Here is a 20,570-nt window from a genome sequence, read left to right on the forward strand (position 1 = left end):
GGGGTGATTTATGGGGTGTATATGGGGGTATTTTTGGGTATTTGGGGGTATTTGGGGATGTTTGGGGGTATTTGGTGATTTTGGGGTGATTTTGGGGTGATTTATGGGGTGTATGTGGGTATTTGGGGGGATTTGGGGGGGATTTGGGGATGTTTGGGGGTATTTGGTGATTTTGGTGATTTTTTGGTGATTTTGGTGATTTTGGGGTGATTTTGGGGTGATTTATGGGGTGTATATGGGGTGTATGTGGGTATTTGTGGGTATTTGGGGGGGATTTGGGGATGTTTGGGGGTATTTGGTGATTTTTGGTGATTTTTGGTGATTTTGGGGTGATTTTGGGCTGATTTATGGGGTGTATATGGGGGCATTTGGGGGCTATTTGGGGATGTTTGGGGGTATTTGGTGATTTTTTGGTGATTTTTGGTGATTTTGAGGTGATTTATGGGGTGATTTATGGGGGTATTTGGGGATGTTTGGGGGTATTTGGGGATGTTTGGGCATATTTGATGATTTTTGGTGATTTTGGGGTGATTTTGGGGTGATTTTGGGGTGATTTATGGGGTGATTTATGGGGTGTATGTGGGTATTTGGGCGTATTTTGGGGGTATTTGGGGATGTTTGGGGGTATTTGGTGATTTTTGGTGATTTTGGGGTGATTTGTGGGGTGTATATGGGGATATTTGGGGGTATTTTGGGGGGATTTGGGGATGTTTGGGGGTATTTGGTGATTTTTGGTGATTTTGGGGTGATTTTGGGGTGATTTGTGGGGTGTATATGGGGGTATTTTTGGGTATTTGGGGGTATTTGGGGATGTTTGGGGGTATTTGGTGATTTTGGGGTGATTTTGGGGTGATTTTGGGGTGATTTATGGGGTGTATGTGGGTATTTGGGGGGATTTGGGGGGGATTTGGGGATGTTTGGGGGTATTTGGTGATTTTGGTGATTTTTTGGTGATTTTTGGTGATTTTGGGGTGATTTTGGGGTGATTTATGGGGTGTATATGGGGTGTATGTGGGTATTTGGGGGTATTTGGGGGGGATTTGGGGATGTTTGGGGGTATTTGGTGATTTTTGGTGATTTTTGGTGATTTTTGGTGATTTTGGGCTGATTTATGGGGTGTATATGGGGGCATTTGGGGGGGATTTGGGGATGTTTGGGGGTATTTGGTGATTTTGGGGTGATTTTTGGTGATTTTGAGGTGATTTATGGGGTGATTTATGGGGGTATTTGGGGGTATTTGGGGATGTTTGGGGGTATTTGGGGATGTTTGGGCATATTTGATGATTTTTGGTGATTTTGGGGTGATTTTGGGGTGATTTTGGGGTGATTTATGGGGTGATTTATGGGGTGTATGTGGGTATTTGGGCGTATTTTGGGGATGTTTGGGGATATTTGGGGGTATTTGGTGATTTTTGGTGATTTTGGGGTGATTTGTGGGGTGTATATGGGGGTATTTGGTGGGATTTTGGGTGATTTTTGGTGATTTTTGGTGATTTTTGGTGATTTTGGGCTGATTTATGGGGTGTATATTGGGGTATTTGGGGATGTTTGGGGGTATTTGGTGATTTTGGTGATTTTTGGTGATTTTGGGGTGATTTTGGGGTGATTGATTGGGTGTATATGGGTATTTGGGGGTATTTGGGGATGTTTGGGGGTATTTGGTGATTTTTGGTGATTTTGGGGTGTATGTGGAGGTTTGGGGGGATTTGAGGAGGTTTGGTGCGATTTTTTTTTGGGTAATTTCGGATTTTTTTTTTTTTTTTAATTTTTTTGGAGTGATTTCTGTGCGTATGGGGTAAATTTTTTGGGAATTTTGGGGTGATATTTGAGTGATTTTTGGGATGATTTTTTTGGGGAGAAGTATTTTCTAAATTTTTTGGGTGATTTCTGTGAGGTTTGGGGTAATTTTGCTGGGATTTTTTGTGGTCTTTTTTTTTTTTGTTTTGTTTTCTTTGGCCGATTTCTGTGCGATTTGTGGTGATTTTTTTGGGGGAATTTTGGGGTGATTTTTAAGGGATTTTGGGGTGATTTCTGTGGGGTTTGGGGTGGTTTTTTGTGGGATTTTTGAGCTGATTTTATTTTATTTTATTATTTTTTGGGCTGATTTCTGTGCGATTTGTGGTGATTTTTAAGGGATTTTGGGGCGATTTCTGTGCAATTTGGGGTGGTTTTTGTGGGATTTGGGGTGGTTTTTTGTGGGATTTTTGAGCTGATTTTATTTTATTTTATTATTTTTTGGGCTGATTTCTGTGTGATTTGTGGTGATTTTTTGGGGGGAATTTTGGGGTGAATTTTAAGGGATTTTGGGGTGATTTCTGTGGGGTTTGGGGTGGTTTTTTGTGGGATTTTTGAGCTGATTTTATTTTATTTTATTATTTTTTGGGCTGATTTCTGTGCAATTTATGGTGATTTTTTGGGGGAATTTTGGGGTGATATTTTTGCGTTTTGGGGTGATTTCTGTAAAGTTTTTAGGGGTGATTTTTTGGGGATTTTTGGGGTGGTTTTATGGGGATTTTTGTGATGATTTTTGGTGGGGTTTGGGGTGATTTTTGGGGTCATTTTTGTGGGATTTTTGAGGTGATTTCTTTGCATTTCGGGGTGGTTTTCTTTTGATTTTTGGAGCGATTTTTTTGGATATTTGGGATGATTCTTGAGGGATTTTTGAGGTGATTTTTTAGGGCTTTTTGGGGCGATTTCTGCAAGGTTTGGGGTGGTTTTTTGTGGGATTTTTGAGGTGATTTTTTAGGGATTTTTGGGCCGATTTCTGCGGGGTTTTGGGGTGGTTTTTTTGTGGGATTTTTGAGGTGATTTTTTTTTTTCTTTTCTATTTTTTGGGGTCATTCGTTTTGGATTTTTGCAGAGATTTTTTTTTTTTTTTTTTTGGCGTTTTCGGGGCGACGTTTTTGACGTTTCCGATAATTTTTGGAGGGCAGGGGTGATTTTTTGTGGGATTTTTGAGGTGATTTTTTTTTATTTTTTGGGGTGATTAGTTTCGGATTTTTGCAACGATTTTTTTTTTTTTTTTGCATTTTCGGGGCGACGTTTTTGACGTTCCCGATAATTTTCGGGGGGCAGGGGTGATTTTTTGTGGGATTTTTGAGGTGATTTTTTAGGGCTTTTTGGGCCGATTTCCGCGGGGTTTTGGGGTGTTTTTTTGTGGGATTTTTGAGGTGATTTTTTAGGGCTTTTTGGGCCGATTTCCGCGGGGTTTTGGGGTGGTTTTTTGTGGGATTTTTGAGGTGATTTTTTATTTTTTGGGGTCATTCGTTTCGGATTTTTGCAACGATAATTTTTTTTTTTGGCGTTTTCGACGTTTTTGACGTTTCCGATAATTTTCGGGGGGCAGGTGGGCCTTCACCCTCATCATCATCTCGTCGTACACGGCCAACCTGGCGGCGTTCCTGACCGTGCAGCGCATGGAGGTGCCCGTGGAGTCGGCTGACGACCTCGCCGACCAGACCAACATCGAGTACGGCACCATCCACGCCGGCTCCACCATGACCTTCTTCCAGGTTCGATCAATCAATCAATCGGATCGATCAATCAGATCGATCGATCAACCCAATCCATCCAACCCAACCCTTCCAACCCAATGAACCCAACCCAACCCAATGAACCCAACTCAACCCAACCCAACTGAACTCACCCAACACAACCCAACTCAACCCAACCCAACCCAACCCAACCCAACTCAACCCAACCCAACCCAACTCAACCCAACCCAACCCAACCCAATGAACCCAACTCAACCCAACCCAACTGAACTCACCCAACACAACCCAACTCAACCCAACCCAACCCAACCCAACACAACCCAACCCAACCCAACCCAACCCAATGAACCCAACTCAACCCAACCCAACTGAACTCACCCAACACAACCCAACTCAACCCAACACAACCCAACACAACCCAACCCAACTGAACTCACCCAACACAACACAACCCAACCCAACCCAACCCAACACAACACAACCCAATGAACCCAACTCAACCCAACCCAACTGAACTCACCCAACACAACCCAATGCAATGAACTCAACCCAACCCAACACAACCCAACTCAACCAACCTAATGAACCCAACCCAACCCAACCCAATTGAACTCACCCAACACAACCAAATCAACCCAACCCAACCCAAACTCGGCCAATCCATCCAACCCAACACAACTCAACTCAACCCAACCCAACCCAATGAACCCAACTCAACCCAACCCAACCCTTCCAACCCAATACAACCCAACTCAACCCAACCCAACCCAACCCAACCCAACCCAACCCAACCCAATGAACCCAACTCAACCCAACTCAATTGAACTCACCCAACCCAACCCAACTCAACCCAACCCAACCCAACCCAACCCAACCCAACCCAATGAACCCAACTCAACCCAACCCAATTGAACTCACCCAACCCAACCTCGGCCAATCCATCCAACCCAACCCAACCCAACCCAACCCACTGAACCCAACTCAACCCAACCCAACCCAATGAACCCAACTCAACCCAACCCAACCCAATGAACCCAACCCAACCCAACCCAACGAACCCAACTCAACCCAACCCAACACAACCCAACTCAACCCAACTCAACCCAACCCAACACAACCCCACCCAATTGAACTCACCCAACCCAACACAACCAAATCAACCCAACCCAACCCAACCCAACCTCGGCCAATCCATCCAACCCAACCCAACACAACCCAACCCAACTCAACCCAACCCAACCCAACCCAACCCAACCCAACCCAACCTCGGCCAATCCATCCAACCCAACCCAACTTAACCCAACAAAACCCAACCCAACCCAACCCAATGACCCCGCCCCGCCCCGGCCAGCCCCCCCCCAAAGCCCGTCTTCCCCACGGCCGCCCCCCCCGCCAGAACTCGCGCTACCAGACGTACCAGCGGATGTGGAACTACATGCACTCCAAGCAGCCCAGCGTCTTCGTCAAGAGCACGGAGGAGGGGATCGCGCGCGTCCTCAACTCCAAGTACGCCTTCCTGCTGGAGTCCACCATGAACGAGTACCACCGGCGCCACAACTGCAACCTGACGCAGATCGGCGGGCTGCTGGACACCAAGGGCTACGGCATCGGCATGCCGCTGGGTACGGCGGGGCGGGGGCCGCGGGGGGGCGGGGCTTGTGGGGGGTGGTCACGCCCACCCTGGGAGAGGAGGTGGGACCGGCCCCCGTTGTCGTGCCAGGGTCGCCGTTCCGCGACGAGATCACGCTGGCCATCCTGCAGCTGCAGGAGAACAACCGGCTGGAGATCCTCAAGAGGAAGTGGTGGGAAGGGGGGCACTGCCCCAAGGAGGAGGATCACCGCGCCAAAGGTGGGCGTGGCTTGGCTTGGCTTGGCTTGGCTTGGCTTGGCTTGGCTTGGCTTGGCTTGGCTTGGCTTGAGTTGGGTTGGCTTGGCTTGGCTTGGCTTGGCTTGCCTTGGCTTGGCTCGGCTTGGCTTGGATTGGCTTGGCTTGGCTTGGCTTGGCTTGGCTTGGCTTGGCTTGGCTTGGGTGAGCTTGGCTTGGATTGGGTTGGCTTGGCTTGCCTTGGCTTGGCTTGGCTTGGCTTGGCTTGGCTTGGCTTGCCTTGGCTTGGCTTGGCTTGGCTCGGCTTGGCTTGGATTGGCTTGGCTTGGCTTGGCTTGGCTTGGCTTGGGTGAGCTTGGCTTGGATTGGGTTGGCTTGGCTTGGCTTGGCTTGGCTCGGCTTGGCTTGGCTTGGCTTGGGTTGGCTTAGCTTGGCTTGGCTTGGCTTGGCTTCAGTTGGGTTGGATTGGGTTGGCTTGGCTTGGCTTGGCTTGAGTTGGGTTGGATTGGCTTCAGTTGGGTTGGATTGGGTTGTGTTGGTTTGGGTTGGTTATGTTGACCAAGTTGAGTTGAGTTTGGTTGGGTTGGGATGGGTTGGCTGAGTTCTGTTGACCCAGGTTGGGTTGAGCAAGCTGGATTGAGTTGAGTTGGGTTGAGTTGGGTTGGGTTGAGTTGGGTTGAGTTACGTTATGTTGACCAAGTTGAGTTGGGTTGTGTTGGGTTGGGTTGAGTTGAGTTGACCAAGTTGGGTTGAGTTGCATTGAGTTGGGTTGTGTTGACCAAGTTGAGTTGAGTTGGATTGATGAAGTTGGGTTGCGTTGGGTTGCGTTGGGTTGACCAAGTTGGGTTGGGTTGCGTTGGGTTGACCGAGTTGTGTTGAGTTGAGTTGGATGGGCCACGTTGGGTTGCGTTGGGTTGAGTTTCATTGAGTTGGGTTGTGTTGACCGATTTGTGTTGAGTTGAGTTGGATGGGCCAAGTTGGGTTGCGTTGGGTTGTGTTGACCGATTTGTGTTGAGTTGAGTTGGATGGGCCAAGTTGGGTTGCGTTGGGTTGGGTTGACCGAGTTGTGTTGAGTTGAGTTGGATGGGCCAAGTTGGGTTGCGTTGGGTTGAGTTGCATTGTGTTGTGTTGGGTTGACCAAGTTGAGTTGAGTTGGATGGACCAAGTTGGGTTGGGTTGCGTTGGGTTGACCGAGTTGTGTTGAGTTGAGTTGGATGGGCCACGTTGGGTTGCGTTGGGTTGAGTTGCATTGAGTTGTGTTGAGTTGAGTTGGATGGACCAAGTTGGGTTGCGTTGGGTTGGGTTGACCGAGTTGTGTTGAGTTGAGTTGGATGGGCCAAGTTGGGTTGCGTTGGGTTGAGTTGCATTGTGTTGGGTTGACCAAGTTGAGTTGAGTTGGATGGACCAAGTTGGGTTGGGTTGCGTTGGGTTGACCAAGTTGGGTTGGGTTGCGTTGGGTTGACCGAGTTGTGTTGAGTTGAGTTGGATGGGCCACGTTGGGTTGCGTTGGGTTGGGTTGACCGAGTTGTGTTGAGTTGAGTTGGATGGGCCACGTTGGGTTGCGTTGGGTTGGGTTGACCGAGTTGTGTTGAGTTGAGTTGGATGGACCAAGTTGGGTTGGGTTGCGTTGGGTTGACCGAGTTGTGTTGAGTTGAGTTGGATGGGCCAAGTTGGGTTGCGTTGGGTTGAGTTGCATTGAGTTGTGTTGGGTTGACCAAGTTGAGTTGAGTTGGATGGACCAAGTTGGGTTGCGTTGGGTTGGGTTGACCGAGTTGTGTTGAGTTGAGTTGGATGGGCCAAGTTGGGTTGCGTTGGGTTGAGTTGCATTGTGTTGTGTTGGGTTGACCAAGTTGAGTTGAGTTGGATGGACCAAGTTGGGTTGGGTTGCGTTGGGTTGACCAAGTTGGGTTGGGTTGCGTTGGGTTGACCGAGTTGTGTTGAGTTGAGTTGGATGGGCCACGTTGGGTTGCGTTGGGTTGAGTTGCATTGAGTTGTGTTGAGTTGAGTTGGATGGACCAAGTTGGGTTGGGTTGGGTTGGGTTGACCGAGTTGTGTTGAGTTGAGTTGGATGGACCAAGTTGGGTTGCGTTGGGTTGGGTTGACCGAGTTGTGTTGAGTTGAGTTGGATGGACCAAGTTGGGTTGGGTTGCGTTGGGTTGACCGAGTTGTGTTGAGTTGAGTTGGATGGGCCAAGTTGGGTTGCGTTGGGTTGAGTTGCATTGAGTTGTGTTGGGTTGACCAAGTTGAGTTGAGTTGGATGGACCAAGTTGGGTTGGGTTGCGTTGGGTTGACCGAGTTGTGTTGAGTTGAGTTGGATGGGCCACGTTGGGTTGCGTTGGGTTGGGTTGACCGAGTTGAGTTGAGTTGGATGGACCAAGTTGGGTTGCGTTGCGTCGCCGCCAGGGCTGGGCATGGAGAACATCGGCGGCATCTTCGTGGTGCTGGTGTGCGGGCTGGTCGTGGCCATCCTGGTGGCCGTCATGGAGTTCGTGTGGTCGACGCGGCGCTCGGCCGAGACCGAGGAGGTGGGGGAGGGGCCGGGGGGGGAGGGGCCCGCGGGGGAAGGGGGATTTGGGGGAATTCGGGAAAAATTTGGGAGAAATTTGGGGGAATTTGGGTGGAAAATTGGGGGAAATTTGGCGGAATTTGGGTTGGGGGGATTTGGGAAAAATTTGGGGGAGTTTGGGGGGATTTTTGGGACTTTGGGGGAATTTGGGTTGGGGGGAATTTGGGCGAAATTTGGGGGAATTTGGGGTGGAGGATCTGAAGGGAATTTGGGGGAAATTTGTGAGAAATTTGGGGAATTTCTGGAGGGATTTTGGTGGGAGTTGGGGCGATTTGGGCGAGATTTGGAGAGAGGGGTGTGGGATTTTGGGGGCAATTTGGACAAAATTTGGGGGTATTTGGGGTGGAGGATTTGAAGGGAATTTGGGGGAAATTTGTGAGAAATTTGGGGAAATTCTGGAGGGATTTTGGTGGGAGTTGGGGCGATTTGGGCGAGATTTGGAGAGAGGGGTGTGGGATTTTAGGGGGATTTTGGGTTGGGGGGAATTTGGGGGAATTTTGGGGGAATTTTGGGTGGAGGATCTGAAGGGAATTTGGGGGAAATTTGTGAGAAATCTGGGGAAATTCTGGAGGGATTTTGGTGGGAGTTCGGGCAATTCGGGGGGGATTTGGAGAGAGGGGTGTGGGATTTTGGGTTGGGGGGAATTTGGGCGAAATTTGGGGGAATTTGGGGTGGAGGATTTGAAGGGAATTTGGGGGAAATTTGTGAGAAATCTGGGGAAATTCTGGAGGGATTTTGGTGGGAGTTGGGGCAATTTGGGGAATATTTGGAGAGAGGGGTGTGGGATTTTGGGGGGAATTTGGGTTGGGGGGAATTTGGGGGAAATTTGGGGGAATTTGGGGTGGAGGATCTGAAGGGAATTTGGGGGAAATTTGTGAGAAATCTGGGGAAATTCTGGAGGGATTTTGGTGGGAGTTGGGGCGATTTGGGGGAGATTTGGAGAGAGGGGTGTGGGATTTTGGGGGCAATTTGGGTTGGGGGGAATTTGGGGGAATTTTGGGGGAATTTTGGGTGGAGGATCTGAAGGGAATTTGGGGGAAATTTGTGAGAAATTTGGGGAAATTCTGGAGGGATTTTGGTGGGAGTTGGGGCGATTCGGGGGGGATTTGGAGAGAGGGGTGTGGGATTTTGGGTTGGGGGGAATTTGGGCGAAATTTGGGGGAATTTGGGGTGGAGGATTTGAAGGGAATTTGGGGGAAATTTGTGAGAAATCTGGGGAAATTCTGGAGGGATTTTGGGGGGAATTGGGGCGATTTGGGCGAAATTTGGAGAGAGGGGTGTGGGATTTTGGGGGGGATTTGGATTGGGGGGGATTTGGGGCTGTTTTGGGGAGAGAGTGGGGGGAACAGGGGGGTCCCTTTTATGACCGAACATCCCAAAACCGCCGGAATTCCTCCCGAAACCCCCCAAACTGCCCCGAAACGCCCCAAACGGCCCCGATTTCCGCAGATCTCGCTGTGCACGGAGATGCTGCGGGAGCTGCGCCGCGCCGTCTCCTGCAGCCGCCGCCCCCGCGCCCGCCGCCGCCGCCGCCCCCACCCCAAATTCGGGGCTCCCGCCCCTCCCCCGCACCCCCCCCCATCACCCCCACCACCCTCATCATCATCACGGAGGGGGCGGAGCTTCGGCGGCCCCGCCCCCCGCGCTGCGCGAGATGCGCTTCAGCAACGGGAAGCTCTACTCGGGGCTGGGAGGGGGCGGGGCGCACCCGGAAGGGGGCGGGGTCACGGCCTCGGCCACGCCCACCGCGGCCCCGCCCCCTCCGTGCGCGCACGTGCGCGTGTGCCCCGAGTGCCGCCGCATCCAAGCGCTGCGGGCCACGCCCCCGGCCCCGCCCAGGGGAGGGGCCGGAGGGGCCGGGGGAGGGGCGGCCCCGCCCCCTCCGACCACGCCCAAAACGCCCCAGCCCCTCCCCCACCCGCCCCCTTCCGCGGAAGGGGGAGGGGAATGACCCCAGGGGCCCCTCCCCCATTTTACGCCCCGCCCATCCTTAGCCCCGCCCCCCCCTTTCAAAGCCCCTCCCCCCCCGCCTTGTGCGCCGTGCGCGCGGCGGGAATTGGGGGGAGGGGCCACGCCCCCACCCCAAAGCCCCTCCCCCCCGCCCTTATTTGGATTTAGCCCCGCCCACATCGGATTTGAAGCCCCTCCCCCTTCCCCCAAAATTGCACTGTGCCTTCCCGGGGTGGGGGAGGGGCGTGGGAAAGCCCCGCCCCCTCCTCAGCCCCGCCCCCGCCCCCCCCCCACGAGGCCCCGCCCTCTCCCCCTCTCGCCCCTCCCCCCCCTCCCCAGAACGGCGCGGGGGGCGGGGCCGGGATGGGGGAGGGGCTGAGGGGGGAGGGGGCGGGGAGGGGGCGTGGCGTTCTTAATTAATTAATTATTCTAATTAATGGTTTGGCTTTGATTTGGGGCTGGGGGGGGTTCGGGTGTTGATTTTTTGGGGATTTTTTTGGGGGGATTTTATTTTGGGTTTTTTTCCCGGTTTTTTGGGGGTTTTTTTTCCGGAAATTTCCCCCTCTCGGTTCGGGGGGGGGGGTGGGTGTGACGTCATCGCGCACGCGCCCCTCCCCCACCTTAATTAAAAAAAAAATTAATTAATAAAAACCCACCCGGACTTTTAAGAGGAGTGTTTGTGAGTGTCCTGAAAATCGCCCGAATTCGCCCCAAAAAACAAAAATAAAAATTACAATTAATTAAATATAAATATAAATATAAATATAAATATAAATATAAACATAAACATAAATATAAATATAAATATAAATATAAATATAAATATAAATATAAATATAAATATAAATATAAATATAAATATAAATATAAATATAAATATAAATAGAAATATAATTAGAAATAGAAATAGAAATAGAAATAGAAATAGAAGTAGAAAATAATGTGTGAAAATAAAAATAAAAAAATAATATTATGATAAAAACAAAAATAAACTACGACTAAAAATATAAATATAAAAATAAACTAAACTAACACTAAAATTAAAATTATATAAAACTAAAAATAAAACTAAAAATAAAATAATATTCAGATAACTTTAACTCTATAACTATAACTATAACTTAAAAATAAAACTAAAAATTAAAATAAAAATGTAAAAATAAAGTAAAAATAAGAAATTCAAAATGAAAAACAAAAAATAAATATAAATAAAAATATAAAAACGAAAAGAGAAAATAAATTTAAAAATTTCGCCGCCGGGGGGCGCCGCAGGAGCGCGCGGGAAACGGCGCCGCGATGCAAATGAGATGCAAATGAGCGGCGAGTTCAAAGGGACCTTTCAAGGTCACCCCGCCCCCACCCTGCGGGGATGGGGGGGGCGTTGCCATGGAAACCAGACGTGACGTCACCGGGGACACCGCGCGCGCGAGGAGCCGGGGGGGTGGGGGAGGGGCGGTGGAGGGAAAACACCCAGAAAAATAATAAAAATAAAAATATGAAAATAAAAATAAAATGTAATTAATACAGTCATAAATAAAAACGGGGACCCCCCTCGAGAAATAAATAAATATAAATTAAATTCCCCCCTCAAAAATAAATAAAGCCTGGAAAAACCCCCCAAAAATAAACCCGGGACACCCCCAAGAAATAAATAAATTCATAAATACAAACGGGAATTTCTCCCCAGTTTTTTTTTTCCCGCGGAATTCTCCCCAATTTTCAGGGAATTCTTCCCCAGTTTCTCCAGATTTTCACCCAATTTTTCTCCAATTTCTCCCCAGGTTTTCCCCAATTTCCCGGGGATTTTTCCCAATTTTTTTCCACATTTCTCCCCATTTTTTCCGCTCTAATCCCCCACAATTTCTCCGCGGATTTCCCCCACATTTTCCCCTAATTTTTTTCCCCGATTTTCCCGATTTTCCCCCAATTTCCCCAGAATATCCCCCAGTTTTTTCCCGCAAATTTCCCCCCAATTTTTCCCACAGATTTTTCCTCCATTTCCCCCCAAGTTTTTCCCCAGATTTCTCCCCAATTTTCCCGCAATTCTCCCCAAATTTTTTCCCAATTTTTCCCGAAATTTCCCCACATTCCTCCCCAGCATCCCGCGATTTCCCCCCAAATTTTTCGCAGATTTTTCCCCTATTTCCCTCCCCATTTTCCCTATTTTTTCCCTGGGATTTTATCCCGATTTCGCCACATTTCCCTCCCAATTTTTCCCCCAATTTTCCCAGAATTTCCCCAATTTTGCCTCCATTTTTCCCCAGAATTTTCCCCCGGAATTTCCGCAATTTCTCCCCATTTTCCCCCCAATTTTTTCCCCCCATTTTCCCCATTTTTCCCAATTTCTCCCCAATTTTCCCCTAATTTTTTTTTTTGGCCCCGCCCCCGTTTCCAAGGTCGCCCCCCCCCCCGCCGTTGCCATGGCGACGCCGTTGCCAAGGAGCCCTCGGGGCGTTGCCATGGAGACGGCGCGAGGATGCTGCGGGACGGGGGGAGGGGGGGGGATCGATAATTGGGGATTAATTAATTAATTAATGGGGGGTTCATTAATGGGGGGGTCCTGCGAGGGGGAGGGGCTAAATGGGGGGGAGGGGCTGAATTTTTTTGAGGGGGAAAATTTGATTTTTTCGGGATTTTCTTTTGGGGGTGTTTTGATTTTTTAGGGGGTTTAATTTTGGGGGGGTTCTGATTTTTTTTAGGGCTTTGATTTTCTTTTTTGGGGGGGGGTCTCATTTTCGGAGGGGGATTTAATTTGAGGGGGGGGTCTCATTTTTTTGGGGGGGCTTTAATTTTGGGGGTGTTTTGATTTTTTAGGGGGTTTAATTTTGGGGGGGTTCTGATTTTTTTTAGGGCTTTGATTTTTTTTTTGGGGGGGGTCTCATTTTCGGAGGGGGATTTAATTTGGGAGGGGTCTCATTTTTTTGGGGGGGCTTTAATTTTGGGGGTGTTTTGATTTTTTAGGGGCTTTAATTTTGGAATTTTTGGGGGTTCTGATTTTTTTAGGGCTTTGATTTTTTTTTTGGGGGGGGGGTCTCATTTTTTTGGGGGGGCTTTAATTTTGGGGGGGGTCTCATTTTCGGAGGGGGATTTAATTTGGGGGAGGGTCTCATTTTTTTGGGGGGGGGTTTAATTTTGGGGGTGTTTTGATTTTTTTGGGGGGTAATTTTGGGGTCATTTCCGACATTTTCGGGGCCCGATTTTTTGGGGGGCGTGTCCAAATTTTTGGGGGCGGGGTTTCATTTTGTGGGGGGGGGGGGGGGGTCACTGCGTCTTTCCGCCCGCATTGCAGTGTGGGGGGGGGGCGGCACCGCTCCAATTAATTCCCCACCGCTAATTACCGACATTAATTAACCCCCGACCCTTCCGGGTGTGTTTAATTACGGGGGGGGGGGGTCCCCGATGGAATTTTGGGGGGGGTCGCATTGGGGTGGGGGAGGGGCGGCTCCGCACTGCGCCACCAACGGGGGGGGGGGGAGGGGGTTTAAAAAAAAATCGCGATTTTAATTAAAGGAAAAAAATCAAAATTTAATTATCGTGTGGGGGGGGGATTGGGGGTTAATTAAAAGGGGGTTTAATTAGGGGGGGGGGTCGCCGGAATTTTCCGACCCTTCCCATCAATTTATTTTATTTTTTAATTATTTTAAATTATTTTTTAAATTTTTTTAAAATTTCTTTTCTTACCCTCCCCAATCGGATTTAATTAAGGGGGTCCGGCTTTAATTAGGGGGGGGGGTCTCCAGAATTTTCCACCCCTTATTTTATTTTATTTTATTTTATTTTATTTTATTTTATTTTATTTTATATTTTATTTATTTTATTTTATTTTATTTTATTTAGGTTTTGTTTTATTTCCCTCCCCCAAATCGGATTTAATTTGGGGACGGGGGGGGTCGCCAGAATTTTCCACCCACCCCCCAATCAATTTTATTTATTTATTTTTTTTTTAATTTCTTTTTTTTTCCTCCCCGCCCCCACCCCCAAATCGGATTTAATTAAGGGGGTCCGGTTTTAATTAGGGGAGGGGTCGCCAGATTTTTTCAATCCCCCCCCACCCCGAATAAATTTTTTTTTTTTTTTTAATTTATTTATTTTAGAATTTTTTTCAGGTTTTTTTTTTATCCCCCTCACCCCAAATCGGATTTAATGAAGCGGGCTTTAATTAGAGGAGGGGTCGCCAGAATTTTCCAATCCCCCCCCCACCCCGAATTAATTTTTTTTTTTTTATTTATTTAATTTAGAATTTTTTTAGGTTTTTTTTTTTATCCCACTCACCCCAAATTTAATGAAGCGGGCTTTAATTAGAGGAGGGGTCGCCAGAATTTTCCAATCCCCCCCCCACCCCGAATTAATTTTTTTTTTTTTTATTTATTTATTTTAGAATTTTTTTAGGTTTTTTTTTTTTTATCCCACTCACCCCAAATTTAATGAAGCGGGCTTTAATTAGAGGAGGGGTCGCCAGAATTTTCCAATCCCCCCCCCACCCCGAATTAATTTTTTTTTTTTTTATTTATTTAATTTAGAATTTTTTTAGGTTTTTTTTTTTTTATCCCACTCACCCCAAATTTAATGAAGCGGGCTTTAATTAGAGGAGGGGTCGCCAGAATTTTCCAACTCCCCCGTCCATTTTTAAAAAATTTTATTTTATTTTATTTCTTTTATTTTTTTTTTTTAATCCCCCCCCCCCCCCCCCCACAAATCGGATCCGCAGTAAAAGGGGCGTGGCCAACCGCGGGCGGGGGGAGGGGCCGGCGCTCTCTGATTGGTCGGAGCCCCCTCCCCGCCCCCCCCCCGCTCCCATCTCAGCCCCGGCGCCCCCGCGCCCCCTCCCCAGAAGCGCCGCAGCCGCCAACGGGGACGGGACCCCCCCCCCCCCCCACCCCCCAAAACCCACCGGGAACCCCCCCCCCAAAAACCACCGGGACCACACCGGGACCCCAGACCCAAATCCGGCCCCGCCCCCCCCCCGCGGGGAGCAGCGAACGGCGCCAAGATGGGGGTAAGGAGAGGGGGGGAGGGGAATTTGGGGAGGGGGCGGGAAATTGAGGGGGGGGGGGTCCTGGACAAAATGAGGGGGGGGTGGGAAATTGAGAGGGGGGGGGTCCTGGAAAATTGGGGAGGGTCTGATAAGTGAGGGGGGGGGGTCCTGGACAAAATGAGGGGGGGTGGGAAATTGAAAGGGGGGGGTCCTGAAAAATTGGGGAGGGGTCTGATAAGTGAGGTCCTGGAAAATTGAGGAGGGGTCTGATAAGTGAGGGGGGGGTCCTGAAAATTGAGGAGGGGGGTCCTGAAAATTGGGGAGGGTCTGATAAGTGAGGGGGGGGTCCTGAAAATTGAGGAGGGGGGTCCTGAAAAATTGAGGAGGGGTCTGATAAGTGAGGGGGGGGTCCTGGAAAATTGAGGAGGGGTCTGATAAGTGAGGGGGGGTCCTGAAAATTGGGGAGGGGGGTCCTGAAAATTGGGGAGGGTCTGATAAGTGAGGGGGGGGTCCTGGAAATTGGGGAGGGGGGTCCTGAAAAATTGAGGGGGGTCTGATAAGTGAGGCGGGGGGGTCCTGGAAATTGAGGGGGGTCTGATAAGTGAGGGGGGGGGGTCCTGGAAAATTGAGGAGGGGTCTGATAAGTGAGGGGGGGGGGTCCTGAAAATTGAGGAGGGGTCTGATAAGTGAGGGGGGGGGGTCCTGGAAAATTGGGGAGGGGTCCTGACAGGTGAGGAAATGGGGAGGGGGGCTCGGACAGGTGAGGAGGGGTCCGGAAATTGAGGAGGGGTCCGGAAAATTGAGGGGGGGGTCTGTAAATGTGAGGAGGGGTCTGGAAATTGAGGGGGGGTCTGGAAATGTGAGGAGGGGTCTGGAAATGTGAGGGGGGGTCTGGAAATTGAGGGGGGGTCTGGAAATGTGAGGAGGGGTCTGAAAGGGGAGGGGGCGTCCGGCAAATTGAGGAGGGGGCTCGGAAATGCGAGGGGGGGGGGTCCCGGACAGGTGAATGGGGGGGTGGAAAATTGAGGAGGGGTCCCGGCAGGTGCGGGATGAGTGTGCAAGGGCCGCGATGAGTGTGCAAAACGCAGGGGGGATGGAAAAGGGGCTGCAGCGGGCGTGCAAGGGGCTGGAAATGGGGCTGGGGGCTGCGGAAGGGGTCGGGGTGGGTGTGCAAGGGGCCGGGGTGGGTGTGCAAGGGGCTGGGTGGGTGTTTGAGGGTTTGGATGAGCGTGCAAGGCACTGCGGAGGAGGGGGGCAGGGCTGCAGTGAGCGTGCGAGGGGCTGGGTGAGTGTGCAAGGGTTTGCACGGGGGGTTGAGGTTTTGGATGAGCGTGCAAGGGTCGGGAATGAGCGTGCGAGGGGCTGCGGTGAGTGTGCAAGGCTTTGCACGGGGGGTTGAGGTTTTGGGTGGGCGTGCGAGGGGCCGGGGTGAGTGTGCAAGGGGCTCTAACGAACATTTGAGGTTCTGGATGGGTGTGCAAGGGACCGGAACGGGCGTGCAGGGACCAGGGTGGGCGTGCAAGGCTGTGGGTCGGTGTTTGAGGTTTCGGAAGGGAATTTCACGCTCGGGGTGGGCGTGCAAGGGCCCGGGATGAGCGTGCGAGTGGCCGGGGCGAGTGTGCAAGGCGGCGCCGCGGTGCCGCAGGGCGTGCAAGGGACAGCGAGGGGACAAGGAGGGGACAGCGAGGGGCGTGCAAATTGTGCCGGGTGTGCAGGGGGTGCTGAGGGGACACTGAGGGGACACGAGGGGCGTGCAAGGGACCTGCCAGGTGTGCAAGGGACACCGAGGGGACGCCAAGGGGACACGAGGGGCGTGCCAGGTGTGCCAGGGACACGGAGGGGACACGGAGGGGACGCCAAGGGGACACGAGGGGCGTGCAAGGGACACCGGCGGGGACATTGAGGGGACATGAGGGGTGTGCCAGGTGTGCCAGGGACACGGAGGGGACGCCAAGGGGACACGAGGGGCGTGCAAGGGACACTGAGGGGGACATTGAGGGGACATGAGGGGTGTGCCAGGTGTGCAAGGGACACGGAGGGGACGCCAAGGGGACACGAGGGGCGTGCAAGGGACACCGGCGGGGACACCGAGGGGACATGAGGGGTGTGCCAGGTGTGCCAGGTGTGCAAGGGACACCGAGGGGGACACGGAGGGGACACTTGGGGTGCGCAAGGGACAGGGACGGGTGTGGAAGGTGCCGGAAGGGGCGTGCAGGGGACACCGAGGGGACAGTGAGGGGACATGAGGGGTGTGCCAGGCGTGCCAGGGACACCGAGGGGACACGGAGGGGACACGGGGGGTGTGCCAGGCGTGCAGGGGACACCGAGGGGACAGTGAGGGGTGTGCCAGGTGTGCAAGGGACCTGCCAGGTGTGCCAGGCGTGCAAGGGACGCCAGCGGGGACATGGAGAGGACAGTGAGGGGACAGGGAAGGGACACTGAGGGGACACTGAGGGGACACTGAGGGGGACACAATCGGGGACACTGAGGGGACATTGAGGGGACACTGAGGGGACACTGAGGGGGGACAGCGAGGGGACACAGATGGGGACAGTGAGGGGACATTGAGGGGACATTGAGGGGACACTGAGGGGACACTGAGGGGGCACAATCGGGGACACTGATGGGGACAGTGAGGGGAAAATGAGGGGACACTGAGGGGACAGTGAGGGGACAGTGAGGGGACAGTGAGGGGACACAGATGGGGACACTGAGGGGACACTGAGGGGACAGTGAGGGGAAAATGAGGGGACAGTGAGGGGACACAGATGGGGACAGTGAGGGGACATTGAGGGGACACTGAGGGGACACTGAGGGGACACAGATGGGGACACTGAGGAGACACAGATGGGGACACTGAGGGGACATTGAGGGGACACTGAGGGGACACTGAGGGGACACAGATGGGGACACTGAGGGGACACTGAGGGGACACAATCGGGGACACTGAGGGGACAGTGAGTCACAATCGGGGACACTGATGGGGACAGTGAGGGGAAAATGAGGGGACAGTGAGGGGACACTGAGGGGACACAGATGGGGACAGTGAGGGGACACGTTGGGGACACTGAGGGGACAGTGAGGGGACAGTGAGGGGACACAGATGGGGACACTGAGGGGACACGTTGGGGACACCCCGGGGCTGCCAGGCCCCCCCCCAGGCCGCGACGCAGCTCCTGCGTCACCCGGGGCTGCACACGCGTGCCGCCAACGTGTCACCAACGTGTCCCCAACGTGTCCCCAGTGCCCCCTCAGCGTCCCCAGCCTGTCACGAGTGTCCCCGAGGGTGTCACGAGCGTGTCCCGCGTGTCCTGCTGGTCACGAGTGTCCCCCGCGTGTCCCCGATTGTGTCACCACCGTCCTCCGGCGTGTCCCCTCAGCGTCCCCAGGCTTGTCACGCGTGTCCTGAGTGTGTCACGAGTGTCCCCCGCGTGTCCCCGATTGTGTCACCACCGTCCCCCGGCGTGTCCCCTCAGTGTCCCCAGGCTTGTCACGCGTGTCCTGAGTGTGTCACGAGTGTCCCCCGCGTGTCCCCTTGGCCTTGGCCCTGTGCCAGCGGCGCCACCGGGCTCCGGATTCCCACGGCTGCAAACCCCGATGTCCCCAAATCCCATAAAAAACAGGGAAAATGTCCCCAAATCCCTGTCCCCAAATCCCATAAAAACGCAGAAAATGTCCCCAAATCCCTGTCCCCAAAGCCCTGCAGCTCCCTGTCCCCAGACCCCGATGTCCCCAAACCCCGATGTCCCCAAATCCCATAAAAAACAGGGAAAATGTCCCCAGATCCCGATGTCCCCAAATTCCTGTCCCCAAATCCCGCTGTCCCCAAATCCCCTAAAACGCAGGGAAAATGTCCCCAAACCCCGACGGTGTCCCCGTGTCCTTGTCCCTGCGCCAGAGGCCTGGCCGGGCCCTGCTGTCCCCGTGTCCCCATTGCTGTCCCTCTGTCCCTGCTGTCCCCGTGTCCCCATTGCTGTCCCTCTGTCCCTGGTGTCCCTGTGTCCCCCTCCCTGTCCCTCTGTCCCTGTCCCCACCCTGGTGCAAATCCCTGTCCCTGTGTCAATCCCGCTGTCCCCAAACCCCGACGGTGTCCCCGTGTCCTTGTCCCTGCGCCAGAGGCCTGGCCGGGCCGCAGGGCCCCGTGTCCCCATCCCAGTGTCCCTGTCCCTCAGTCCCTCTGTCCCTGTGTCCCTCTGTCCATCCCTGTCCCCATCCCAGTGTCCCTGTCCCTCTGTCCCTCTGTCCCCGTGTCCCTCTGTCCATCCCTGTCCCCATCCTGGTGCAAATCTCGATGTCCCCAAAGCCCAACGGTGTCCCCGTGTCCTTGTCCCTGCGCCAGCGGCCTGAGGCCCTGTCCCCATCCCAGTGTCCCTGTCCCTGTGTCCCTGTCCCTGTGTCCCTGTCCCTGCTGTCCCCATCCCAGTGTCCCCGTCCCTGTGTCCCTGTCCCTGTCCCTGTGTCCCTGTCCCTGCTGTCCCCATCCCAGTGTCCCCATCCCAGTGTCCCCATCCCAGTGTCCCCGTCCCAGTGTCCCCGTCCCTGTGTCCCTGTCCCTGTGTCCATCCTGGTGCGAATCCCGATGTTCCCAAAGTCTGTCCCTGTCCCTGCCCCTGTCCCCAAACCCCGACGGTGTCCCCGTGTCCTTGTCCCTGCGCCAGCGGCCTGGCCGGGCCCTGAGGCCCTGTCCCCATCCCAGTGTCCCTGTCCCTCTGTCCCTCTGTCCCTCTGTCCCTGTCCCCATCCTGGTGCCAATCCCGACGGTTAAAAGTCTCTGGATGTGTCAATCCCGATGTCCCCAAACCGTGTCCCTGTCCCTGTGTGTCTGTGTCCCCATCCCTGTCCCTCTCTCTGTCCCTGTCCCTCTGTCCCTCTGTCCCTGTGTCCCTGTCCCCACCCTGGTGTCAATCCCGCTGTCCCCAGACCCCGACGGTGTCCCCGTGTCCTTGTCCCTGTGCCAGCGGCCTGGCCGGGCCCTGAGGCCCTGTCCCTCTGTCCCTGTACCCTCTGTCCCTCTGTCCCTCTGTCCCTCTGTCCCTCTGTCTCTCTGTCCCTGTCGCCTCCCCCCTGTCCCTGTCCCCATCCCCATGTCAATCCCGCTGTCCCCAAACCCCGACGGTGTCCCCGTGTCCTTGTCCCTGCGCCAGCGGCCTGGCCGGGCCCTGAGGCCCTGTCCCCATCCCAGTGTCCCTGTCCCTGCTGTCCCCATCCCCGTCCCTGTCCCCAAAATTAACTGTCCCTGTCCCTGTCCCCACCCTGGTGTCAATCCCCATGTCCCCAAACCCTGTCCTTGTCCCGTCCCCGTGTCCCCGTGTCAATCCCCATGTCCCCAAATGCCGATGTCCCCAAATTTTGATGTCCCCGTGTCCCTTGTCCCGGTGCCCTGGCACTGCCAGGCCCTGAGGCCTTGTGTCCCCAAACTGCGGTGATGTCCCCAAACCCCGATGATGTCCCCAAACCCTGATGTCCCCAAACCCTGGTGATGTCCCCAAACCCCGATGTCCCCATGTCCCCAAACCCTGATGTCCCCATGTCCCCAAACCCCGGCGATGTCCCCAAACCCCGATGTCCCCAAACCCCGGTGATGTCCCCAAACCCCGGCGATGTCCCCAAACCCCGATGTCCCAATGTCCCCAAACCCCAGCGATGTCCCCAAACCCCGGTGATGTCCCCAAACCCCAGTGATGTCCCCAAACCCCGATGTCCCAATGTCCCCAAACCCCGGCGATGTCCCCAAACCCCGATGTCCCCAAACCCCGATGA

At 53.1% G+C, this 20,570-nt stretch overlaps 2 protein-coding genes across 3 annotated transcripts in view; both read left to right on the forward strand.

Annotated features, from left to right (window-relative positions):
• Positions 1-9,836, forward strand: part of GRIK5 (glutamate ionotropic receptor kainate type subunit 5) — a 56,361-nt gene extending 46,525 nt beyond the window's left edge. The window contains exons 15-20 of the mRNA XM_058823120.1: positions 3,347-3,512; positions 4,891-5,116; positions 5,215-5,343; positions 7,723-7,844; positions 9,335-9,571; positions 9,678-9,836. Of these exons, the coding sequence (XP_058679103.1) occupies positions 3,347-3,512; positions 4,891-5,116; positions 5,215-5,343; positions 7,723-7,844; positions 9,335-9,571; positions 9,678-9,836 (1,039 nt within the window). The remainder of the gene's footprint in view (positions 1-3,346; positions 3,513-4,890; positions 5,117-5,214; positions 5,344-7,722; positions 7,845-9,334; positions 9,572-9,677) is intronic.
• Positions 9,837-14,721: 4,885 nt separating this feature from the next.
• The window catches only part of ATP1A3 (ATPase Na+/K+ transporting subunit alpha 3), an 80,832-nt gene continuing 74,983 nt past the window's right edge, over positions 14,722-20,570 (forward strand). Inside the window, exon 1 of one of the 2 annotated variants that reach the window (XM_058823160.1) lies at positions 14,722-14,831. In XM_058823160.1, coding sequence (XP_058679143.1) covers positions 14,826-14,831 — 6 coding nt within the window. In that variant the 5' untranslated portion in view covers positions 14,722-14,825. The remainder of the gene's footprint in view (positions 14,832-20,570) is intronic. The other variant, XM_058823159.1, reaches the window with a different exon arrangement.

Source organism: Ammospiza caudacuta, chromosome 38, assembly GCF_027887145.1.
Source record: "Ammospiza caudacuta isolate bAmmCau1 chromosome 38, bAmmCau1.pri, whole genome shotgun sequence".
NCBI classification, from domain to species: Eukaryota; Metazoa; Chordata; class Aves; order Passeriformes; family Passerellidae; genus Ammospiza; species Ammospiza caudacuta.